The 23,660-nt window shown below is 34.2% G+C and overlaps 1 protein-coding gene across 3 annotated transcripts; it reads right to left on the bottom strand.

Annotated features, from left to right (window-relative positions):
* Window positions 1-125: 125 nt before the first annotated feature.
* LOC121266116 (sphingosine kinase 1) lies at window positions 126-23,660 on the bottom strand. Of its 3 annotated transcripts, XR_005940742.1 has the most exons (12): window positions 23,120-23,660; window positions 22,339-22,461; window positions 22,127-22,227; window positions 20,923-20,995; window positions 20,073-20,159; window positions 19,885-19,962; window positions 19,563-19,633; window positions 18,721-19,017; window positions 17,836-17,958; window positions 17,380-17,626; window positions 10,564-10,570; window positions 126-141 (listed from the first exon to the last, which is right to left on the bottom strand). XR_005940742.1 is itself a non-coding variant. In XM_041169843.1 (10 exons), the coding sequence occupies exons 1-10, from the start codon at window positions 23,439-23,441 to the stop codon at window positions 17,429-17,431; spliced, it is 1,473 nt and encodes a 490-aa protein (XP_041025777.1). In that variant the 5' UTR covers window positions 23,442-23,660; the 3' UTR covers window positions 17,248-17,428. The 3 variants fall into 3 exon arrangements, 2 of the variants coding, with proteins under 2 accessions (XP_041025777.1, XP_041025778.1); XM_041169843.1 differs by lacking the exons at window positions 126-141; window positions 10,564-10,570 and having other exon boundaries at window positions 17,248-17,626; XM_041169844.1 differs by lacking the exons at window positions 126-141; window positions 10,564-10,570; window positions 22,339-22,461; window positions 23,120-23,660 and having other exon boundaries at window positions 17,248-17,626; window positions 20,923-20,998.

The following is a 23,660-nucleotide window of genomic DNA, read 5'->3' as shown; positions in this document are numbered from 1 at the left end:
AATGTTGTATTCAAGGAGGTTTTAGGACATTGATCAGACTATGCCAAAGGTCAGACTACTTAGCTATATCTAAATCATCTCCATCATTGTTGTCCAATAGGAACTTTTAACGTGTTAGTGAGATGAATGAGAAGAACAAGAATAATGTGAAGTGCTTCAAGAACTAATGTCCTCACTGTGAGGGTCCATTTTGAAGAATGTGTGAAGCAGCTCCACACTCGCGTGACAGAATTAGATTCCCAGAGGGAGTCTCATAGAGAGACTCTAGGAGATGCCTAGGCATCCTTTTCTATGCTGGTAGTAGTTTTCTGAACGTATGATGCATTTTGATCAGCTAGTAAAAGTATAAGCAAGTATGTATCCTTTTGTTGAGTAGATTGGGGTCTATTGTGAGGACTTGGTTAGAAATGAAAATAACCAAAACAATATAAAATTAATTAGGTTCAGGTAGTTTATACAGTTGTGTAAGCTGACGCTGTGTTTTTTTATGAGACATGATGGAGGTGGGAGTAAAACTAGCTGGTTCCTGACAACTCAACAATTTCTATCTTTCCTCTTTTTTACTAATTGATATTATATCTTAATATAGAAATGCATAGACCTTTGAGGACATTTTGAAATGTCCTGTTGACCTTGGGATAATACTAAAATATGTTTCTATTATCTTAGGGCCGGTTATATAGTGTAATTGCTGATGATATTAGTACTTTGTAAATATAATATTTTGATAAATTCGATCTGAGTTAATATTCGACTTGTATTAATAAGAAACGTTGCTCATCATTTTACTGGAAAAGAGATTCATTGTCATACACTATCTATCATGTAGGCCCTCTAAATTTGAACATGCTCCTAGTGGAAAATGTGCGTGGAAACTGAAGCCAATTATGTAGAGATAAATACTATAGTGTGAGTCATTGAATGGACGTGTTCTGCAACTAATTTATATGCTTGTGTTTCTTTTCTATACATGTAATTTTAATTAGTAGTATACTCTAATTTTTTAATTGATGAGTTCTTTCTTAAACTAATTGAATTCTTTTATATTTGATAAGAGAAAAAATAAAAATAAGTGTGGTGCGTGGTGTGTAGTGTGTGGGGACGATGAATAGAATTTTTTCAAGCCCTCGTGCAGCTTTAAGAAGAATTCTCCATCCAGTAGAACAAGGAACTGCTAAACTATATGTATGAACTTGCTAAAGTCGTCTTAATTAGTACATGTCTCTTGTTTTCCAAGTACATGCAAGATAGTCGAACTATGTTTCAATGGAAGTATATGCATGTACGTACCTATATTAATGACTATTAATATCAATTTATGTATGTTGCTTTATGAAGATTTGGTATGGGCTTTTGTGCTTTTGATCGGGCTATTGGGATATTGCTCCATTTGGATAGTGAGATGAGATGAGATAGTTTTAGATAAAAGTTAAAAGTTGAATAAAATATTGTTAGAATATTATTTTTTAATATTATTATTGTTTTAGAATTTGAAAAAATTAAATTGTTTATTATATTTTGTGTGAAAATTTGATAAAGTTAGAACGATTAGAAGAAATAAGATAAGATGAAACCGTTTCTATATCCAAATAGAACCCGATTGTAGAAGTAAGAATAAAAAAGTTGGATGTCAAACATTGAATTTTTTAGCCATGAATAATAATATTAAAGTTTCATGTTATATTAATTAAAAATTTAGCATATATATAATATACTATAATATAAATAATATTTTATATATAATATATATATAAATTAAAAATATATATACTGGTAAAGTTTAGTTCAAACTGGCTTCTAAAATATACAAATTGATATCGTACCGATTTAGAATCAATTTTGATTTTTAAAAAACAGTTACAGACCGGATTGGTTACTAACCAGACTAAATACACCGGTTCGGTCTGGTCGGTTCAACAGGCTAATTGGTTTTTTTACACTCCTAAATATTATTAGTTTGTGGCTAACATTAATGTGGCTAATAACACATTTTACATGAAGAGCGAATAAACTTCAAATAACATTTTTTGCGGCAGAACCTTGCAAATTACAACAAATACATTTTTCCAGGTCAAAACGTCAAGCAAGAAAGAATAAATTGCGATGAAACATTTTAGTCATAAATACTTATAATCGGTGCTTAGTAAATGCGGCTTAGGAATTTTAACGATTAAAATGCAATGTGGAAAAACTTAATGTGTGGCAATACTGTTTTTCACAAAACATCATTTCTGATGGCATATATATATTGATACAGGTAACGAGTATTCTCGGTAGCAAACCATTATTCCAGAAAAGATCTTGCGGGCACATCTCTAGTCACAAAAACTTTTTCCGGTGAGATAAGTATGCAGTAAAAACCTTTCACTAATGATTTATCTATGCAGGAAAAAAGAATTTCCAGATATATATACTATCACAAATGGGATTTTCCGGCTATATTATTAGCGGCAATAAACTTTTCTAGCGAGAGACTACAATGGTGGGAGTTGTTTTCCACGATATATTTTGTATATTTCCGACGATCAACTGCTATCGCAATTAGTAGTATTTCCAACAAAGATGCAAATAAGAAGTAATAGTAATTTTTGTTGCCACTTATTTTCGGGGAGCGGCATACGACTAGTCCTGTTTAGATTCAAAACTCACCTCAATTTATCTTATCTCTTCATTACAACTTTTCTAAATTCTCAAACAAAATATAATAAACAATTCAACTTTTTTAAATCTCAAAACAATAATAATATTAAAAATAATATTTTAACAATATTTTATTCAGCTCATCTAAAACCATCTCAACTTAGCTCAACTCATATATGAATCCAAACGAATGTGCTAGAAAAATGTCATTTTCAACAAGGTTTTTGTCTAATTGTGGTAACATCAATCGCGGAAAAAATGCAAATTTGTTGTAGTGAAAACCATTGTGTTTTACAGATTGATATGTACTTGTTTAAATTATGACTGCGATTATATATTCTTCTCTACTTTATTTTCTTTTTTTAAATATATATTCATGTATACATGTGTGTTATAAATGTGAAATCTCATTATGCAAAATGAAGAAAATGCATTTCATGGAGAAAAGAAATTTAAAATGCCATGCTGAATTATGTTATACTAAAAAACAAAAGAAATTGGTTTGGCAATTTATGTTACAAAATGTTTCTTAGAGCATTCATATCCCATGCCCTAAAACACTACTTTCCCTATAATTTGAGATTTATTTTAGGATTTTGATTAAAATATTCCTCACATCACAATCTCGATTTTAGAAAAAATGTTTAGAGGATGAACAGTAATTCCCTAAATATAGGGAATCACTATTCATCCCCTAAACTATTTTTTTATCAATATTTTATTCTAATACATGAAATAAATTCTTCTTCTTTTTTTTTTTCCCGGCAAGCAGTAATATATTGATTATGAAACTTAATAATAGTACATGACCAAATTATTAATTATACAATACAATATTATACAATAGAAGGGGGATCCTTTCCACTGTAAAAGTTGAGAAGGCTAGGTGGGATCCAGTCCTGGGGTATGCTTCCATAAGCTAGTTTGGAAGCTGCCCATTGAGCAAGATTGTGCGCGCACCGATTCTGAGAACGATGTATTTTTGCACCCTCCATTCTTCAAAGTGTCTGAGTAAGTACTTGATATCTCTAATGGTGGGTTGCATGGTCCAATCTGCTGTCCTTGATGAGTTGGATATTGCTTGTATGACTTGCTTATAACTTTTGGAATCTTCCTTTTGATTGCCAATTGTATTGCCATTAGAGCTGCCATTGCTTCCCCTACATTTGGGTTTGTGCTATTGATGAAGTCTGTTTGTATAAAGATAGATTCCCCCTGGCTGTTTCTACATAATGATGCAATTGTACTCTCATTTGGTCTAACAGCTACATCAAAAGAGAGAGAGAATGTTCCTTAGGGTGGTGGCTGCCATTTTTGCTCCTGAGGAATTTTTTTTGTGATCCAGGCTTTGTTATGTTCATTGAATAACTCTGTGACCTTAGAGACAAACCAAACTGGAGATGGGGATAATTCTTTGTAGATGACCTGATTTCTTGCATACCATAAGCTATCCATAGCTATTGTAGCAAACAGTTGAAAAGATTATACTTCTTTCTCAAGAATGTTCAGACCATTACACGGATTTAGAATGATTGAAATCCAGTTGGAAATGGGCTGATTTGCAAATTGGGAAATGTTGATTGGCCATTTAGAATGTCTCCATAGAATCCTAGAGAAAGCACAGTTTAGAAAGAGATGAGGAAGGGTTTCTTCCTCCATGGTGCAAAGAGGACAATTAGTATGGCTTTCATCTAAGCGAAGAGTGCTTTTAAGAAGGGATCTTGTGGGAAGAATGTTGTGCATTACCTTCCAAAGAAATAATTTCAGTCTGTCTTGAAGTTTAACTTGCCAAAGTTTTTTCTAGATTGTGCATGATTGTTGAATTTGAGTGGATTCATTTGGTCTTTGAAGGGCTCCATATGCTGATTTAACAGAAAAGTTGCTAGAAGAGTGATGGATCCACTTAGTTTTATCACTGTGTGTTCTGAAATTAATAATCGAAAGTGGGATTTTCATGATGGCTGTCACTGATTCTGGTGTGTAAAGGGCTTGAAGCAGAAGAGAGTTCCAACGTCTAGGTTTTTCAAGAGTTAGCTCAAAACCTTCATATCAAGATCAACTGGTGGATTATTCGGGTTTGGTTGTGGTTTTAAGGAGTTTTTGGTTGGGACCCAGGGGCCTATCCAAACCCTCATAGTGGTGCCATTATTGATTTGAAAGATGAAATCTTTGATGAAATTTCTTTGTTTTGAAGAATTTTAAAATAAATTATTTTTCTAATCATCTACACTTTCTCTCATACTCATATTTATTATAGTTTTAAATAATAATTTTAAAAATAATTTAATTAATTACCAAAATATAAAAAATTAATTTTAAAAATATTATCATATCCACAAAAAAATCATTTAAATTTCTGTTTAAAATATTCACTAGAGTAATAGTTCAAAATATAAGAAAAAATATTTAGTTAAGTTCGTAAATAGAAGTGAGAAAAAAAAAGTAATAAAAAAAGAATAGAGAAATATTATTTTAATAGAATAGAAAAAGTATAGAGAATGAGATGTATGAGATTTTTGAAAGATGAGTAAAGTTTAAAAAAAAAAATTAGAAAATATACTTTTTAGCTAAATTATAGGAAATTTTATAGGAAATTGAATGTGAATGCTCTTATAGAAAAACATGGATCATGAGCTAATATTGCAAAATGAATGCGAAGAAAAAATCCATGACCCAGACAAAACTTTCTTAAAAAATAGTAGGTAGATATCATAGTTCAACAACATTGTTGCAAAGAAGGTTTTGTTGGCCTTACAAAGAATTATGTCGGATGGTATTACGGTGTCAACCAAAATCACGACGTGATGTAGTTCCACTTTCTTTTCTTTTTTTTTTTTACATCAATTATTCTTCTATCACAACCAAGCACAAACAACCTCAAACTCATCGTCATAACTCATATAGAAGATGATCAAGTTCAAGAATAAGTTCTATCGAGAAAATTAGGACTTAAAAGTAATTTTAGTCTATTTATTCTTAATTAATTTGAATATTATTATATAAATTTTAATTCGGATTATTATTATTAATATATTTACTAAAACATAAAGTTAATTACATCTTCAGTCTAGAATTTTTCTCAATTTAAAATTATTTTTATTGAAGTCTCCTACACAATCTCAATCACTCTCAACCTTACGTTAAATGAACTATTAAATTGTATCATTATTCCAAACTCTCTTATTGGTTGAGCACTACCCATGTCCAAATTGAACTCTACAGCACCCTCTCCCATTTTCCCTATATATAATATCTCTTCCCTACTCTTTGTTATTGCCCCCAAATGGTAGAAGACGCGCGGCCCCTTGTTCTACCTGTTTTTTTTTTTCAATGCTGAAAGTGGTTCTAAGCCCCGATGCAGACAGAGGGGTAAGCTCTTTCGAGTATACTACGTTTTTGTCCCTCGAATTGTAGCTTTTGGTGGTATGTAAATTTGCTTACTCTCGACAATATGTGGTACGGTTTGCTTTTCATTTGTTTTGATTAGGGGCAGTCCAAACTGGAAAAATTGACTGGACCAGACCGAACCAGGAATGGTCCCGGTCGGTCTCGATCTAGGGGTTTTTCAGACCAAACCGGACTGGACCGAATGAAAATTAAAAAAAAAATTATAATTTATATATATTAATTATATAATTTTCATTTAACCAATTAACCTAATCCTATCACTAATTCATCGTTAAGTAATTATTAACTAATACTAATATTTATAATTTTATACTAATACAAGTATTATATTAATAGTCTAGACTCTAGACTCTAATATGGTATAAAAAAAATACTAATAGTCTAATATAGACTATAGTTATACTTATACTAGTATAGTTATAACTTATACTAAATCACTATAACTAATATTAGTATATTACTAATATATAGCTATACTATATTACTAATAGTCTAATACTATTATATAGTTATACTAATCATGATTCATAATAACTAATCACTATGAGTCTATAGTATTAATGTATTATTATATAATATATAGTATTAGTATCACTATATCAATATAATATATATATATATATATACACACACACACACACTATAAGTCTATATGTAGTAGTAACAGTAACACTATAATAGTATAATATATAGTATTAGTATATATTAATATATTATAAGAATTATAGCATAATATATGTATAATAAACTAATAGGGCAAGAGGGCAACTAATTGCCCTCATAGATGTCACAAACAAACCCACTGCCTATGCTCGTGTAACTCACACCAAGAGGAATGCTAAGGAAATGGCCCATGAATGTAGTAAGCAAGTAAATAAGAAACCTAAGCGAAGGCTCATGTTTGCAAGGAGCAAAACTCAGAACAGTTTGGTACAGGCTGCTTTGCAGCCCCACCAATCCAATTGAACTGCTTAAGTTGGAACTGTCGAGGACTTGAGAACCCTCGAATAGTTCTGGAACTTCACCTCTTGATGAAAACAAAGTACTCCAACTTGATTTTTCTTCTGGAAACTAAGTCACCCGTGATAGAATGGAAAAGTTACGAATTAGACTAGGATTTGATAGCTGCTTTTGTGTGGACAGTAGAGGAAGGAGTGGTGGTCTGGCCTTACTTTGGAACTCATCTATCGAAGTTGACCTCCTCACATACACTAACTGGCATATTTCTGCCATGTTAAAGCCCATCTCAGAAAATTCTAAGTGGCTAATTACTGGCTTCTATGGCCATCCCATGACTACAAAAAGACATGAGAGTTGGAACCTGTTAAAGGCTCTAAAACCTGGTGATAATACTCCTTAGCTTTATTTTGGAGATTTTAACGAGATCACCCATCAAAAAGAAAAAGCTAGGGCCTCCCTTAGACCTCATAGACAGATGGCTAACTTTAGGGAAGCATTGTCTTCTTGTGGCCTGTATGATTTGGGTTTCCATGGTGACAGATTTACTTGCGCAAACAATAGGGAGGGGGACCAATACACTAAGGAAAGACTTGATAGGGCTTGTGGCAACAATTTTTGGATAGAAAAATTTGCCACCCATGCAGTATCCCATTTAGAAAGTACCCAATCAGACCACAAACCAATCTTGATTCAATCAAAGGGACAAGATACTATTCAAAAAAGAAACAAGATCTTCAGGTATGAAGTAGCATGGAGTAGCTTGGAGGACTGTGAGAGCATTATCAAAAGGGTCTGGGAATCCTCAGCTCATAAACCAGGGGCCATTCAAAAAACTCTTCAAGGGCTCAGGTTCTGTCAGGAGGATTGAAAACTATGGAACAGAAACAATCATAAGGATAAAGGGCAGTATCTCAGAGCTAAAACTGAGGAGTTAAACCACCTGAAGAACATGAATCAAGGTCACTTAAGTGCTGAAATAAAGTTGGTGCAGAAAGAGGTGAATGGTATTATGGATGCAGAAATTCTCAAGTGGCAACAAAGAGCTAAACAGGCCTGACTAAAGGAAGGGGATCGAAACACCAAGTTCTTTCATAAGTGTGCAAGTCAGAGGAAACAAACCAATACCATAAGCAGGATTCAATCCAGCTCAATTCAAGAAACAAGTGATCCTCAGGAAATATGCAATGTCTTCCAACAGTTTTTCTCTAACTTATATTCAACCTCTCAACCAGTGGGTATAAGGGATTGTCTTGCAGCAATGGAATAGGTAGTCACAGAGGACATGAACTTGACCCTATCCAAACCTTTTACAGCTGAAGAGATTAAAGCAACCATATTCAGTATGAATCCATTAGGCTCTCTTGGGCCTGATGGTTTTCCAGCAAAGTTTTTCCAGGAATACTGGGATACAATAGGCACTCGAGTATGTGAGGCAGCTTTGGAAGCACTAAATGGAGGCAAGTGGGAAGGCAAACTAAATGAGACTTTCATAGCACTTATCCCAAAGAAGACTAACCCAACTCAAGTCATAGACTTCAGGCCAATAAGTCTGTGTAATGTATTCTACAAAATCATTGCTAAGACCATTGCAAATAGACTCAAAACTATCTTGACTGAGATAATTTTCCCTACACAAACAGCTTTTGTACTAGGGAGGCTTATAACCGATAACATCATTGTGGCTTTTGAATCCCTGCACACCATGAAAGCCAAGTTGAAGGGCAAGGATGGTTTTATGGCCTTAAAACTCAACATGAGTAAAGCTTACGACGGGATTGAGTGGGAATTCTTGGCTTCTGTTATGCACAAGATGGGCTTTTCAGCCTCTTGGATTGGTTTAATCATGAAATGTGTTACCTCAGTTACTTATTCTCTCCTAGTAAATAGGGTGTCCCAACCTTTTTTCTGCCCCTCTCGAGGCCTTAGGCAAGGGGATCCTCTATCCCCTTACCTTTTCATCTTGTGTGGTGAAGCTCTCAGCTGCCTCCTTAATAGGGCAGAATGTAATGGTTTCATCACAAGCTTACCTATTAGACAGAACTATTTGCACATTAATCATCTGTTTTTTACAGATGACTCTCTACTTTTCTGTAAGGCCAACTTGATTGAATGGAGTCATCTTTACCACTTGTTGGACACATATGAGAAAGCATTAGGCTAAGACTAAACAAGGAAAAAACCTCAATCTTTTTTAGCAGGAATACTAGAGAGGAAACTAAAGAGATAGTAACAAGCATTGCTGGAATTAAAGGGACAAATTCATGTGAGAAATACTTGGGTTTACCAGCCCTCATCAGCAGATCCAGAACGTACTCTCTCAAAGGGGTATTAGCTAAAGTGCAGGCCAAACTAAGTAGCTGGAAAACCAAACTGTTATCACAAGCAGGGAAGGAGATCCTTGTAAAGGCTGTGATCCAGTCAATTCCCACCTATTGCATGGGAATTTTCAAGCTACCAAAACAATTACTTCATGATCTCAACAAATTGATCAGATCCTTCTGGTCGGGGCAGCAGTCCCAAGACCACAAGATACATTGGGTAGCATAAAAACAGATGAGCAAGTCTAAGAAGTCAGGAGGGCTGGGCCTTAGAGACTTTGAAAATTTTAATGCTGCCCTTCTAGCCAAGCAATGCTGGCGGATTCTTTCTTTTCCACACTCACTTGCTGCCAGGGTACTTCAAGAGAAATATTTCGAAGGAAAGCACTTCCTTACAGCAAAAGTGGGCTACAACTCATCCTTCCTATGACAGAGTTTTATCTGTGCTAAACCACTCCTTAAGGAAGGTTTAATTTGGCGTATTGGGGATGGGAATTTTGTGACCATCTAGAATGACAAGTGGATCCTTCAAAAATCCACTTTCAGACCTCAAAGTTCAACCAGGTTCCTGCCAGGAGACACTAAAATTGCTATGCTCATCGACCATTCTACAAACCAATGGAATCTTCCCATGCTAGGAGCACTTTTTAACAGCACAGAAGCTGGAATCATCAAGAGGATACCCCTCAGTCCATACCAGAAGCCAGACAAGATGATATGGAGATGCACCCCTACTGGCACATTCTCAGTCAAGAGTGCTTACTACTTAAAGGATGAGTTGGATAAAAGAGAGGTAGGTCAAGCCTATGAGCTCGAGAGGGTGTTTGAACCCTAGACTAAAGTATGGCATCTGCAGATTCCAAATGCTACAAAGTCCTTTCTATGGAGGGCCTACCTAAATGCTCTTCCCTAAAAAACAAATCTATTCCAGAGAAAAGTTACTAAAGATGCTTCCTGCCCCATCTATCACTTATATCCAAAAACCATTGAGCACATTGTGGGAATGCTCATCTGCCCAAGATGTCTAGGGTCAAAGCAGTAGGAAGCTTCAGAAAACAAGCTTGCAATCACAGGCCTTCAAACAACTGGTAGAAAGTTTGTTTGAGTTCCTAGAAGATGAGGTGATGATTAAGTTTGCTATCACAACTTGGATGATATGGAAAAGAAGGAATGAACTAGTGTTTAACAAAACTTTCACACATCCTAACTCCCTCATTCAACAAGCCAAGGTTTTCATTGAGGAGCTTAGTCAACTTCAACATGCTGCCAAGACTCCAACAATTGATCTGGCGAGGTCATCTCAATGGGAAACTCCTCCACGTGGCCAGCTAAAGTTGAATTGGGATGCTGCCTTGACAAAAACAACTGCAAGGTGGGTGTTGGAGCGGTTATTCGAGATTGGGAAGGAACAGTTAAGGCCACTATGAGAATGAAGCATGATCTCTACCCTGACCCCCTGTTGGCAGAAGCCTATGCTCTCCTGCAAGCATCCATTTTCTGCAAATCACTAGGCTGGAAGGGACTTATCTTGGAAGGGGACTCTTTACAAGTTGTCAACTATCTCAAGACTAGTGAAGTCAATGATTCTTATGTGAGCACAATGATTAGGGACACTAAGTCTGTTTTGAACTCTTTCACATCTTAGACGTGAGGCATATTCTTAGAGCTGGTAATGTTGTAGCTCATGTTTTAAGTCGAGATGCACTTAGTATTAGAGATAGTATCTGGTCTGTTGGTACTATCCCAACTTGTATACAATCACTATTTTAAGTGAATACATGAGACTTTATCTTCAAAAAAAAAAAAATCTATAACTATATATAATATTAATATCACTATTAGTATATTATATAGTATTAGTATTAGTATTAGTATTGGTATAGTATATAGTTTACTTATATTATATTAACTATATAACTATTATAAGTTATAATAACTATACTCATATAAGAGTTATAGTATTAATAGCATATTATAAAAGTTATAATATTATAGCATAATATATTTATAATAGTATAGTATTAATATCCACTATAAGTTAGAAGTTATAACTATATATACCTAATAGGCTTATAGATGATTTATTAATCATATAATGATATACCTAATATAATGATTTATTAATCGTATTACAAATTTACATATACAAAACTGGCTTCGTTCATATTATAAATTAATCATATTACAAATTTACATAGTTTAAATCCAATGAGTGTTGAGGGTCTCATATGTGCACAAAACTGGTTTCGTTCTTTTTCTACTCCAATAAGCCTTAGGACTTTAATGGATAAAGTGGAGGAATTTGAGAAGTAACTAGATATGGGTATGAAATAAAATTACCTTTGATATTTTTTGTGGTTTATTTTGTTTTATTTTTTATGTTATGTAACTTTATTTAACATTTTAACTTGTTTTGTTTTAAATTTTTATGGATAAACCTTGTTGGAGGCCTGAACTTTGCTGAGTCTGTGGAAGCGTCAAATTCAATGCCTACTGGCTCTGCACCGAATGTTGATTAAAGACAAAAGATGTGAGAAGATTGTTGGTTAGATTGCACACGAAAAATGAAGTAAAGAATAAATAATTCAGTATTTTTATGATCAATTATGAATTATTGTTTACACTTTCCCTTTGATTGTAATGAAACCACATATAGTTTGATATACCTTCATTATAAATTCTTTGAATCTTTACAATAGAAGTGGCGAGTACTATGAGTTTATATACCATAACAAATCGTGATGTTTACTTCTTTTTCATTTTATTTTAATATGATGTGATAGTATAATTATGAAAAGACTTGGGTTTTTAAGAAAACAAATGAATGGATGAACATGGAGTTTCATTACGACTGATTCCTCTATACTCTCTCTCTCTCTTTCTGTGTTGCTTCGTATGTTGATCGTTATGCTTTGGATGAACGTTGTTTGTAGCAATTATTTGGTGGGTGGGGGAGCGAATATGGTGAGTGATGGCTTGCCCAATCTGAGTAAGAAGTTGGCCAAAATACTTGCTTTTCGACATAGTACTTAAACTTGCTTAATGGTTTTGTGCACTCACTCAAATGCTCATGTGAGTGATGTTTTGGGCTTCTATAATGTACATGAGAAGTCAAAATTTGCAACTCGATCTTTACATGTTTCGTACTGAGATGCTAGTACTTTGCACCCCTAACAGGATTGGCAAAACTTAGTTAGAAGCGACAGTTAAAATTTAAAATCCATGAGATACATTTTTAAAACATTTTGTAGCAACATAATCTAATTTTTTAGGTGCTCCTACTTGCATTCACGAGCTGCAGAACAGATCTTATGACGTGCTAAATCTCTCTCTTTCTATGCAGAAACATCTTCATATTGTTGGAAAATATGGTCTTCATGCCATGTACCCATTATATGTTAAGTTGTTAAGTTTTGGATTGTAATTTGTAATTTATAATTTGTAATAACTTTTATATTATTATTAGTTGGTTTTTTTCCTAGTTTTTTACATAGATTAGTTTTCTTTTATCATTGTATTTTTCAAGATCAAGTTTTTTCTTTAGTACTTTTAGCTAAAAAATGTACAAAATTTGAAGTGGGCCGAAAATAATTGAAATTGGACAAAAATAAAAACTAGATTTAGATGGGCTGAATGGCCCATTTTGGGCATAGTCCAAACCGAATGGACCGATCGGACAGAAATGGACTGGACCAGTCCCGTCCTATACATTACTCGGTCCGATCCAGGATGGAAAATCTCTTAATCGAATAGGTCCTGTCCGGTCCATAAAAAGGCCTAAGATCAGACGGCCTAAGACCAGACAGACCGGACCGAGGTCACCCTAGTTTTGACAAGAAAAGATTAATTCACTACTTTTTGTGAAGAAAAGTACTGCAGCTCTTTAAACAATTCATTTTCTGTTATATATTACTATAATGCCATTCATCCCGCCGTGTAGCGCTTTTTAAAAAGGTGTCATGAAGTTCTTTTTAAATATTATTACATTCATGCCCTTAAATTGAAAAAAAGTTAGTGTCTTTAAGCTTTTACATTCGACTTGTGTTATTTTGGAGTCTCTTCTAAGGGGATGACATTTAGTTCAAAAATTTACACCTTCACTATAAATATTATAGGATTTTAAATTATAATTTTTACAATCAAATTTCAGTAGTAAATCATAATTAGTGACAGATAGTATTTCGTAAAGGGAACCAGTTACGAAGTGAGATTCGGAAGTAGCACCATGAGGTAAGTAGCTTGATCATAAATTATGATTAGCATACATTAGCTAGTTATGTATATTATTGTTAAAGCCAGTTCTTTTGAAGCCAATGATTTTGTACAATGCATATCATGAAATCTGCAAGCATGTCATTCATCATAATTCATTATCATGTTTCATTCCATATATTATAGTTATGTATGCATTATGCATGTCATGCATTACACATTGCATAAGACAAGTAAGTTTTTATAAGACCAAGTGTAAGATATAGATTAAGATTAATCAGATGACCATTCAGATGTATTGTACCAATACAATCAAGGTAGATGCGCAAACCACGAACTCAAGGACTCACCATAGTACCAATACAATCAATAGTACTCAAGGACTCACGAACTAAGGACTCACCATAGTACTCAAGGACTCACCAGATGTATTGTACCAATACAATCAAGGTAGATGCGCAAACCACGAACTCAAGGACTCACCATAGTATTATTATCATATTAGATCAGTTGTTCCCCTTGTGACCACATGATGTGAGACCGGTGCATAACCTTGCATATAGGGTTAAGTGTATTGGTCAGTCAGATCAAATAGAAAATTCAGATCAACCATATAAATCAGATAATTCAAGACAAGTCATGCATGTCATAAGCATATGTATGATTAGTCATGATTTCAAATTCTCAGTGTGAAAATTTTTATGAAAAACCTTATATCTAGTATGTTTACGTTATGATAGGTTTTTTACTAAGTCATCGATTCATTTTAATTTGTTTTATGTTTTAAACCACCTTAGATTAGAATATTTATGAAACAGAGCTGCAGGACAAGACTTGGCCCAGGGAGATAAAGCTAAGGCTTAGATCATGCACAGATAGTTTTGAAAGTACAAAGTTTGAGAAATTTTAAGAAGTGTTTCAGCATAGTCTCTTTTATATTTTCAGTATTTCTAATAAATAATGATTTTATTTATTGCATGGAATCTTTTTTGTATCTAGCACTTTGAATAAGAAAGTTTTTATGTCAAGGCTAGTAGTAGCACTCCGGTTCCTCGAGATTTCATTAAAATGACTTTATTTTTAACCATGAGGAGCAGGATCTTACAAACGTCATATCAACCCAACGTAATAGAAATGAAATAAGAAATGGTATATATCCTAGCTCATGTTTGAAATTGGATTAGTAGTTTGTGTGATTTTTTAAAAAAGAAACATGTACCTTTTTCCTTCTCAAATTACAGCACACCCACACACAACAAAGTAAAATAAAATGCATAAAAATCCCTTCCGCCTTCCTTTAGAGGAGGCTATGTTTCCTCTAAATTATATGTATTGTTAGGGATAAATTCGACTAGGTCCAATCTATTGAGAACCTATCACTAATAATAAGGTAAGAGACAAGGCAAGAAGTAATAATGCAAGTTGACTCAAACTCCTAAAAAGAAAGAGCATCGTAAGACAAGTAGGACTAAATCACTCCAATGAAGAAAAGAAATCTCTATAAAAGGAGGAGATCTCTACAAATCTGGACGCCTCTCAACGACTTCTCATGCACAAACTCCACCACGCACAGTGACTCCAAATGATCTCTCTCAAGGGAGACATCATCTTCAACCTTCCAAAATCCTAAATCCTTCAATGGTATTGAGAGATACATGAAGCTATGAGAGATTGTAAAATCGTCCATTATAGTGCATTTTGCTCTAAACAATCAGTGGATGCATGTAGGTTTTTACGCCGAATCACGTTAATCCGTATCGATGCCTGAATCATCATCATGGGTTGGGATGACTCTTTCTTCTGTTCCAACCCGTGGTCCAATTTTTGGCATCAACATGTACCATCGCACACCAATCACATGGCACACGTTTAAGACATCCTATGGAATGAGAAATCTAGTGAAAAAGAGAATCGAAATCAGTAGTTTTCATATGTACAAAAACTTTTTCGTGAGGTTCATCACAAAATAAGTGCTGACCACTATGAGTATACTCCTACACTCATTTAGAATCGTGATTAAGGGGGTGAATTGCTTCCCTACAATATTGACTGACATATTCATGTGGTTCATACTAGGTGATTGGTTGACTCCTTTGATTGCATGCAATGCATAATGAGATATAGCTAAGTTTCTACCTATGTTACTGCTCACAACCCGATATGAAAAATTAAATAAACGAGTAATGCTACACAACCTTCTCAACCTCCAGACATTATATTTTTTAATTTTTTTTAATATATATTTTTTTGAGTTTATTCTTTTTAAACTAATTCAATTCATCTATTCATTATTCATATATTAAATATTTGATAAAAGAAAAAAATAATAAAAATTAAAAAAAAAAAGTGTGGTGTGTGAAGGTTGTATAAATAGTAGGGGTTGTGTTGAATTTTTCTAAACAAAAAATGTTCCCAAGTCAAGAGTTTATTATAAATTAGAATAATGATGGTGATAATAACGATGACAATGATAGAGTATAAAATTTTATTTACAGATGAAAAAAGCAAGCCCATTACAATAGGACTACCTAAAAGTTGATCGAATGAATACGAGGCTCAATCCATTGTTTTGGGTTCGAGAGAATGAGTTATGAGACTTTTGAAAACATTGTTTGAGAGTTCGTGTGGGTGGTTTTTAGGCTTAGATTAACGTGCCCAAGGATGTTTCCAGATGTTTTCTAATTTATCATTACAACTCGATATTAAGGTTGATTTGAATTTAAAGATGAAATGATTTTAAATTAAAATTAAAAAAAATATATTGTTAGAATATTATTTTTAATATTATTATTATTTTAAAATTTAAAAAAATTAAATTATTTATTATATTTTATACCGAAATTTTAAAAAATTATAATAATAAAATGATACCAGATAAAACATTTTATGAAACCAAAACGGGACCGTACCTTGAAATGGAATAAGGAGGTCTCTAGGCTTGAGTACACGTACATATACAAAGCCATGACTCGAGTGGTTGTTAGCGTACTCTGAAAAATGATACAGTGGACAAGCATATAGTGGCGATCGAGCAAGTGATCATGACAAAACCTAGGTTGAGGCTTGCAAAGGTTCCAACTAAATTATCCGACTAAAGCTTTATAATTGAAGTTGTCATGCATTAAAATTTTGAAGATAAATATTTTAGCCACAAAAAAATTATACAAAAGTAATTCTATAAACTGATGTGATTTAATATGATTCGTCAGATTGTAAAATTATTTATATTATAAAATAGATTTAATAGATCAAATAAAGTCACGTCAATTTTTGTGAAATTCTTTTGTGGATGTAACAATACTCGATTTTGAATGGATGTTTGGACTTGCTTAATTGTATTTGGTTTGTTTTACCACTCAACTATGGAGTGGTTTTTCATTGATTAATCCTTTGTACCGACTGCTTCATCATGCGTTGGTTCATGCATCTCATGATTGCTTCAAACTCCTATTTAGTTGCTTTTCTCAGATATGATAAAGTCACATGCAAATTTGTAAATGTGATATTAATGGGCCCCATGTAAAGACTCGACTTAATTTATTAAGATTTTAGGCTTGCTCTAATTCCTTTACTAAAACATGTGAGATGATATTTGAATCCGATACGAATAAAAAAGATGAAATGAGGTCTCCTTATGAACGCCTTCCGCAAGCTGGAAGAGTCCGTTTGGAGATAATTTCAATCCAAAAGAGCAAAATGTCTTGTAAAAAAAAAAAAAAACGTTTTCAGCTTTTCATTTGCATTATTTCCACTGTGTGGTCCTGTACAGGGAGAATAAAATAAAACTACGTATGAAATTCTTCTCATAAACATCAATGCACATGCTTTAGCGGTTATTTACCATGAACCTCTCAATCAAATGAAGTTCATGAAAAAAGGAAATCCAAAATTCAGTCCTCTATGGGAGAAAATAGGGTTGCTAAACCTTGATCCACAGTTATTTGAAGTTTATCATAGGCCATCAGTGTCTTCTGGTCACATTTGTACGTTCCTTTCCCTCTGGCCAGTACCTCGCCGTCGGAGTCTATGATTCCTTCCTTTGTTGGGTCCTGAGTTTGGGGACCAGGTTCCAAGATGAATGCCTTCACCTATAGTTCATTGAAAGATATAGAACGTGCAATTAACAACAAAAAAACCCAAAAAACAAAAAAAACTTGAATATATTTTGTCGAAAACATTCCGTCTCCACAAAATAAGCAATAATGGAGAATTCTTTGACATATTATAGCAGCGGCCAAAGGGTCAAGAAGAAAATATAATGAAAACAAGATCTCTCTATTCTATTTTGATGACTCACCTTAAGGTACATGACATATGGTGATTTGACATGATTTCCACTCTTCAATTCTGTCATCAACGATAGCAAGGGTAACTGTGGGCAATCCCTAATAAGGATCAAGTCCAGATAGCCATCTGAGAACTGCACATCAACGGACAAAAGAGAACTCAAATGGTCATTTATGCTCATAATGACACAAAAACTTTGATCCAGAGAAAAAAAATGCAATTGTTAGGCTAGAAAACAACCAGTTTTTGTGCATGAGACCACATGATAACTCTCATTCTTCATCTTGAGCATAAAGCGCTATGGCCTGACACAGTTCATGCATTTATAGTTGCAATAAAACAGAAAGGGAAGATAAAATAAGCACGATGTTCATAAGGATCTCAAATTAGCTAGAAAGTCATGCAAGTGAGAACATGGTTCTCAATACTTTATATTCCCACAGATGCATCCCCTGAAACCAGTAAGATGGACCTCTAACTAATCTTCTCTTAAGATATCCCTTCACCTGAATTCTTCCAAGAAAACAAAGGGCATTGCATGCCGATCTCCACATGGCCACTCAAGCAATTCCTGGATTTGGTTTTGTACACATGGATCAAATATTCAATGGCTGGTTTTCTTTTTTCTTTTTCTACTAAGCTTATGTTCACTTGGTAATGGTATTAAAATCATACAGGTGAATACAAAAATTAACTTTTCTCAAATGTTTTTGCATCAACTTGCAAGGGCAAACCAGGAGTAAATTGTTGAGAGTTGATCCAATGTAGAGTAAACCGGGAGGGGAAGCATATGCAATGTGCTAATTTGGTTTGGTAGGGATAAAAGCTTGCAACGCAGCAAAACTAAAAAGGCCAAAAGGAACAAATAATAGAGCCAGTGATCTAATGATTTTACCTTGGCATCAGGGGCTGCCATGGTGTCTTCACCCCCCCAAGGTACGTTATGAAGCCACACTGAGACAAATGGTCCATTAATAGTTCTCCAATCTAAATCCTCCAAGTCAATATAAGGTCCCTGGTAACCATGCTGTTGAGCCTTAGCAGGGTCCTCTTCACTTGGAATGTGGCTATTTTGTTCGCTGGTAGATTTTCCATGGAAATTAGTTGGCTCTCCATAAGCTTCGAAGCCAGGTACAGGCACAAAAGAAATGCATCCATTGTATTGCCTCAAATGTAAAATTCGTTGAAGTGCCTATATAAAAGAAACGACTAGCATTACTGCCTTGATGCTGACCACTATTAAAACAACATAGTGTAAATACAACCAAGACATCTTTCAAATCAGTTACAACTACAAGAAAGGGGACAAAAAATCAAATAGAATCAGCATTCTAAAGCGAAAGATCAATTTTTACAATCTACCCAACTTAAATAATAATAATCATCAATTAATGATAAAAAAATAATTTTTCATAGGCCAATCTATTATCAAAACTTTGATAATACTGCTGTGTCATAACAACTATCAAGATCGTAGTAACTGTAGAAATGTTTTTATAATATGCTTGCAGATACTATCAGGTTCCTAGAACTGTAATGCAACTAATTCAAAATAAAACATTTATTCAAAAGATTTATTTTGTTCAATCTACTTGTAAGTTTTGGTTACAACATAAGATTAAGCACAGTGAGGAAATAGTTTGATGACAAGTTATGTAGAAATATACATGCACAGACACACAAAATAACCAGAAGTACTATATAAAAACAACAAATGAGACACAATTGAAAACATACATAGAAATCTAGACGAGCACTTCCCAAGCACCTAAACTTTTCAGATTCAATGTCAATATCCGCCACCAGACCTGAATAAAATAAGATTTCCTTAGAGAAACTTTTGGAAATATTAAAGGTGGCAGTAGTCTTGGCCAAAACCAGACAATTTTCAATAAAAGAAAAAATATATATATAATTAATTAATTTAAAATTAAAAAAAAAAAAGAAAAAAAAGAAAAAAAAAAGAAAAAAAGAAGAAGAAGAAGAAGAGAGCAAATTTAGAAAGATCATATTAAAACTCCAAACATAACAAGCATCAGGTATTGATATTTCCGCCTACCCCATGCAAGCATCAAAATACTAAAAAACTTCGCCTCTCCCTGGACAATTGTAGCTACATCCACTGAGCACTTGTGGCCTATTAACAATTTAAGCAAACAGCAGAAAACTTGAGAATTGAAATAAGCCACTACTGGAATAATGATAAAAGCAAACACAAATCAAAATATGGGCAAAGACACTTATAACCTCGAATAATGGCTAGAACAGCATTAGGTGCTGCACAGGGAGCACCAACTGAATCCAGAAGGGATTTTGCCATGCCATTTCCTGTACCTGCAAGGGAAATATGTCAGATAAAATAATAAAATCTAGTCATTAATAATTTTCACTTCATTAAACAAACAACCACAAGGCTCTCCTTCACCTTGAATAATAATGAAAGTGCAGTGGGAGAATAATTTGGTATAAACATGCAACTCTCCATGGCTACTGCTTATTTATAACTGTGCTAATAGCAAAATAAAATTTCCCTTCAACGTACTGTGGAAATGATGAATGTACAGATCGCAGAACAAGTTAGAAATACTCATCTTCGTAATAGGAAAAGAAAATTTGAAACTAAAACGTTCCATTATCATTATTAGCCCACATGAGAATCTTGACAAATGTAGATTTGTGTCACCAAAAAGTCCATGACAAGGAGGGAATATAAAAGTTTATTGTGTTAATAACTTAATAGGCCTCAGCACATGATAAAAATTAATTGGCATTAGAAGCTATTCAATCAAATAGACTATATCTTCTGTACTATGTGAACTATCTCTAACGTAGAGCAAATTTCTAATCATATCGTACCAATAAGCAAGTTCCATAATTTTCCACGAGTAGGTTATCGTAATTGCACATCATTGGAATGTCTAGTGATACATGAGTGCCATTAAAATTTAACCTAAAGAAGAGGAGGGGCCAAAAAGGAGCCTTATCATGTATATATTATTCCATTACTCAAATGATAACTTCATCTAGTCACACTTAACTACCATAATTCAAGTATCAGAAATAATGAAGGTGATGATAACAACACATAGTAACAAACCTGCAGGAATTACTCCAATAGGCATCTTTATCGCAGCATCCCAATCCTCTCTTCCGAGCAGCCCATTAACTACCTACTAAATAGGCCAATGCTTGTCACAGCAAGAAAAGGAATAGAGGTAAAAAGATGGTAGCATTGGGGAATTAGAGAATTAAGTTGTGCTAGAAGTGCTAGGAAGTAAACATGATTGCAGTAAAATAACTGTGGCCTTTATTGATTGTGCATTTACACCACAATTGTCATAGCTTTCACTGAAGCAAAAATGATTACTCAAATATAGACTTTGTGATTTAATTCTAGCACTACATTTAGACATGCATTTAGGCTTTGTGGGAATTACCTAACATTAAGGCCTCATTTTTTTTTAGAAAACATCTCACCTCATCTCATCTCATCTAATCATTACAACTTTTCCAACTTCCAATACAAAATAAAATAAACAATTCAACTTTTTCAAATCTCAAAATAAAAATAATATTAAAAAATATATTCTAACAATACTTTATTCAACTTTTTAACTTTAATCTCATCTCATCTGCGAAAACAAACGAGCCCTAAAAGGTCAAACCCCCAACAGTAACCAAAAATACAAAGTTAGGCCAATATGAATAACTACAATCTTATATTAATATATCTGCATATAATTAAGGTAGGAAAAGTATAGAACTGCTGGCCAAGTATATAGAAATTTCAATGTGGCTTAGTGAAACATCACCCTAGTCCAGGAGCACAATCCTTAATAGCAGAACTCCACTGACAGGAATAGCAGAAATTTGGAAAATGAAAGTCCTTAAATTAAAAAAGTTTTGGAATGCGTGTAATTATAGCAGATGAATATATAACCATACTCAAAAAGGAGGGAAAAGAACCACGTCAATCGATTTTTTGAGATTACAGATTGGGCTCCAGATAAATAAGGCAGGACAAAATTAAATATGACACATCGCCCTTCAAACTGCGAGTGCTTTGATGAAGTCACACACTAGCTGTCAACTGGTAGCTCTAACCTAGACTTGGATCTTAAAATTACCTTTGGGAAGTGATGTGGGCACCATCATAATTCATTCTTTTGGGGTAGTTTCCATTTAATGGCATTCAATGTATTTATCATTTTCACCACTTTTTTTTTATAGGTAAAAGATTGATCATTTTCACTACTAGAACACATAATGCATATTCTAGCAACTAAGAAAAGTTAACCTACCTCAACCAAGATTCCATCCCCACTAACACAAACAATGCCATCATACTTGGAAAGATCAAGTGAATTAGCAACTTCTTTTGCATGAAGCCGATATTGAGTTTCTGAGAGATTGAATTGAAGAAAGGAAAAGAACAAAAAAAGCATGATAAATAATCCTAAAGCACAGACAGATAAAAACTATCAATTTGCATAGTTATAAGAACAATCCAAACCTTGCAACGTAATTTGGATATCAGCATCTTCAAAAAGCGTTTTCACGTGATCCACAAAAATCTTGGATGCAGATTTTTTTCCACCAAATGGGTTCAACAAAACAAATAGATGTTTAGGCCGTCCTGTTTTAAAAAGAAACAGATTATGCTATTGAGAAGATAATTGTGAAATTGGAATATGGCCAAACAACCTACAAGAAGTTCAACAATAAAATAGGTGACATTAAGCTCCAGTTTATCTGCACAAAATGAAGGAAATTTGGAATCTAACAGGTTTGGGTTATAGTTTCCGCAGAATATTTTTTAATTTCGTTTCAGTTCTTCCAACTGGTCAACCGTACCGATAATCCTCACTGCTTCTAATCAAAATGAACACAAGTTGACTTAAATGAAGTTTAAAAACAATTGTATTAAACAATACATTTCCGATGATATTCAAGTTTTATTTCATCATTTGAAGTCCACGGATAAAATAAGAACTCAACAAAACCATCAATCTCCAAAAGAAAAGGAAATTAAGAAAACTATCTAAGCTGAAAACCAAAGATCACCCCACCTTAAGCATAGCTGAATTAAACAGGCTGAATTACCGGAATTAAACAATTCTCAATTAGGTTCCTACCAAAATTGGAGGGAAAGTAAAGGAAATTTAAATCCTGAAACACTAGAAAAAGACGTCACATCACGGATTTATCCTTCCATTTCCTGCGTTTTCCCATCACTGAAACAGAACACAAGCCGGAACAAAATGGGAAAAAAAAAAAAAAGAAGCGAAATTTACCGAGCGAGTCAATGTATTCACGGAGTCTCTGGCACCAGAGCACCAGCGAATCCTCAGACAACGGCTGAAACACGAAGTCTTTCCTCACCAGATTTCCGGCGCTCCCAATGCAGAAGATTCCGCCTCCACCCTCCACAATTGCTCTGATCCTGATCTTCGGGCCCTCAGCAGAGAAACCGAGAACCTCCTTCTCCACCTTCAAAGACCGTTGACTTCTCTCCGTCCACCTCAGCCTGCCATCCGCGGTGAGGGTCAACGGCGTAACGCCACCGTTGACGAGGACCGGGTCGGAGAGGATGGGCAGGCTCTCAGGTTGGTCCATTTTCTGGATTCAGTCGTCCACTTTCAACGTGGGCTCTCTTTTCAATCCTTTATATGTCGTTTTTGTTGGTTAGGTGAAAGGATCGGGTCCTGAACCGAAAGAACAAGAACTACTTCGATGTTGTACTTGTACGCCAGGCGAGGCCGAGGTTGGCAGTTGTTTCGTTACTTTCGTATGCTTTGCCGTTTTGGTCTGGCTATTAGGTGGAGTCCACGCTTC

Source organism: Juglans microcarpa x Juglans regia, chromosome 5D (genome assembly GCF_004785595.1).
Source record: "Juglans microcarpa x Juglans regia isolate MS1-56 chromosome 5D, Jm3101_v1.0, whole genome shotgun sequence".
NCBI classification, from domain to species: Eukaryota; Viridiplantae; Streptophyta; class Magnoliopsida; order Fagales; family Juglandaceae; genus Juglans; species Juglans microcarpa x Juglans regia.
Note: the sequence above shows the minus strand (reverse complement) of the source record. Positions and strands in the feature narration are given on the sequence as shown.

Excerpts from the sequence above, each read along its gene's own strand:
- LOC121266116 (XM_041169843.1), bottom strand. The coding sequence starts at position 23,441 with ATGGACCAACCTGAGAGCCTGCCCATCCTCTCCGACCCGGTCCTCGTC. Across the intron at positions 22,228-22,338 it reads TATCCAAATTACGTTGCAAG|AAACTCAATATCGGCTTCAT; the intron begins GTTTGGATTGTT and ends TCAATCTCTCAG. Across the intron at positions 17,627-17,835 it reads CATATGTCATGTACCTTAAG|GTGAAGGCATTCATCTTGGA; the intron begins GTGAGTCATCAA and ends AATGAACTATAG.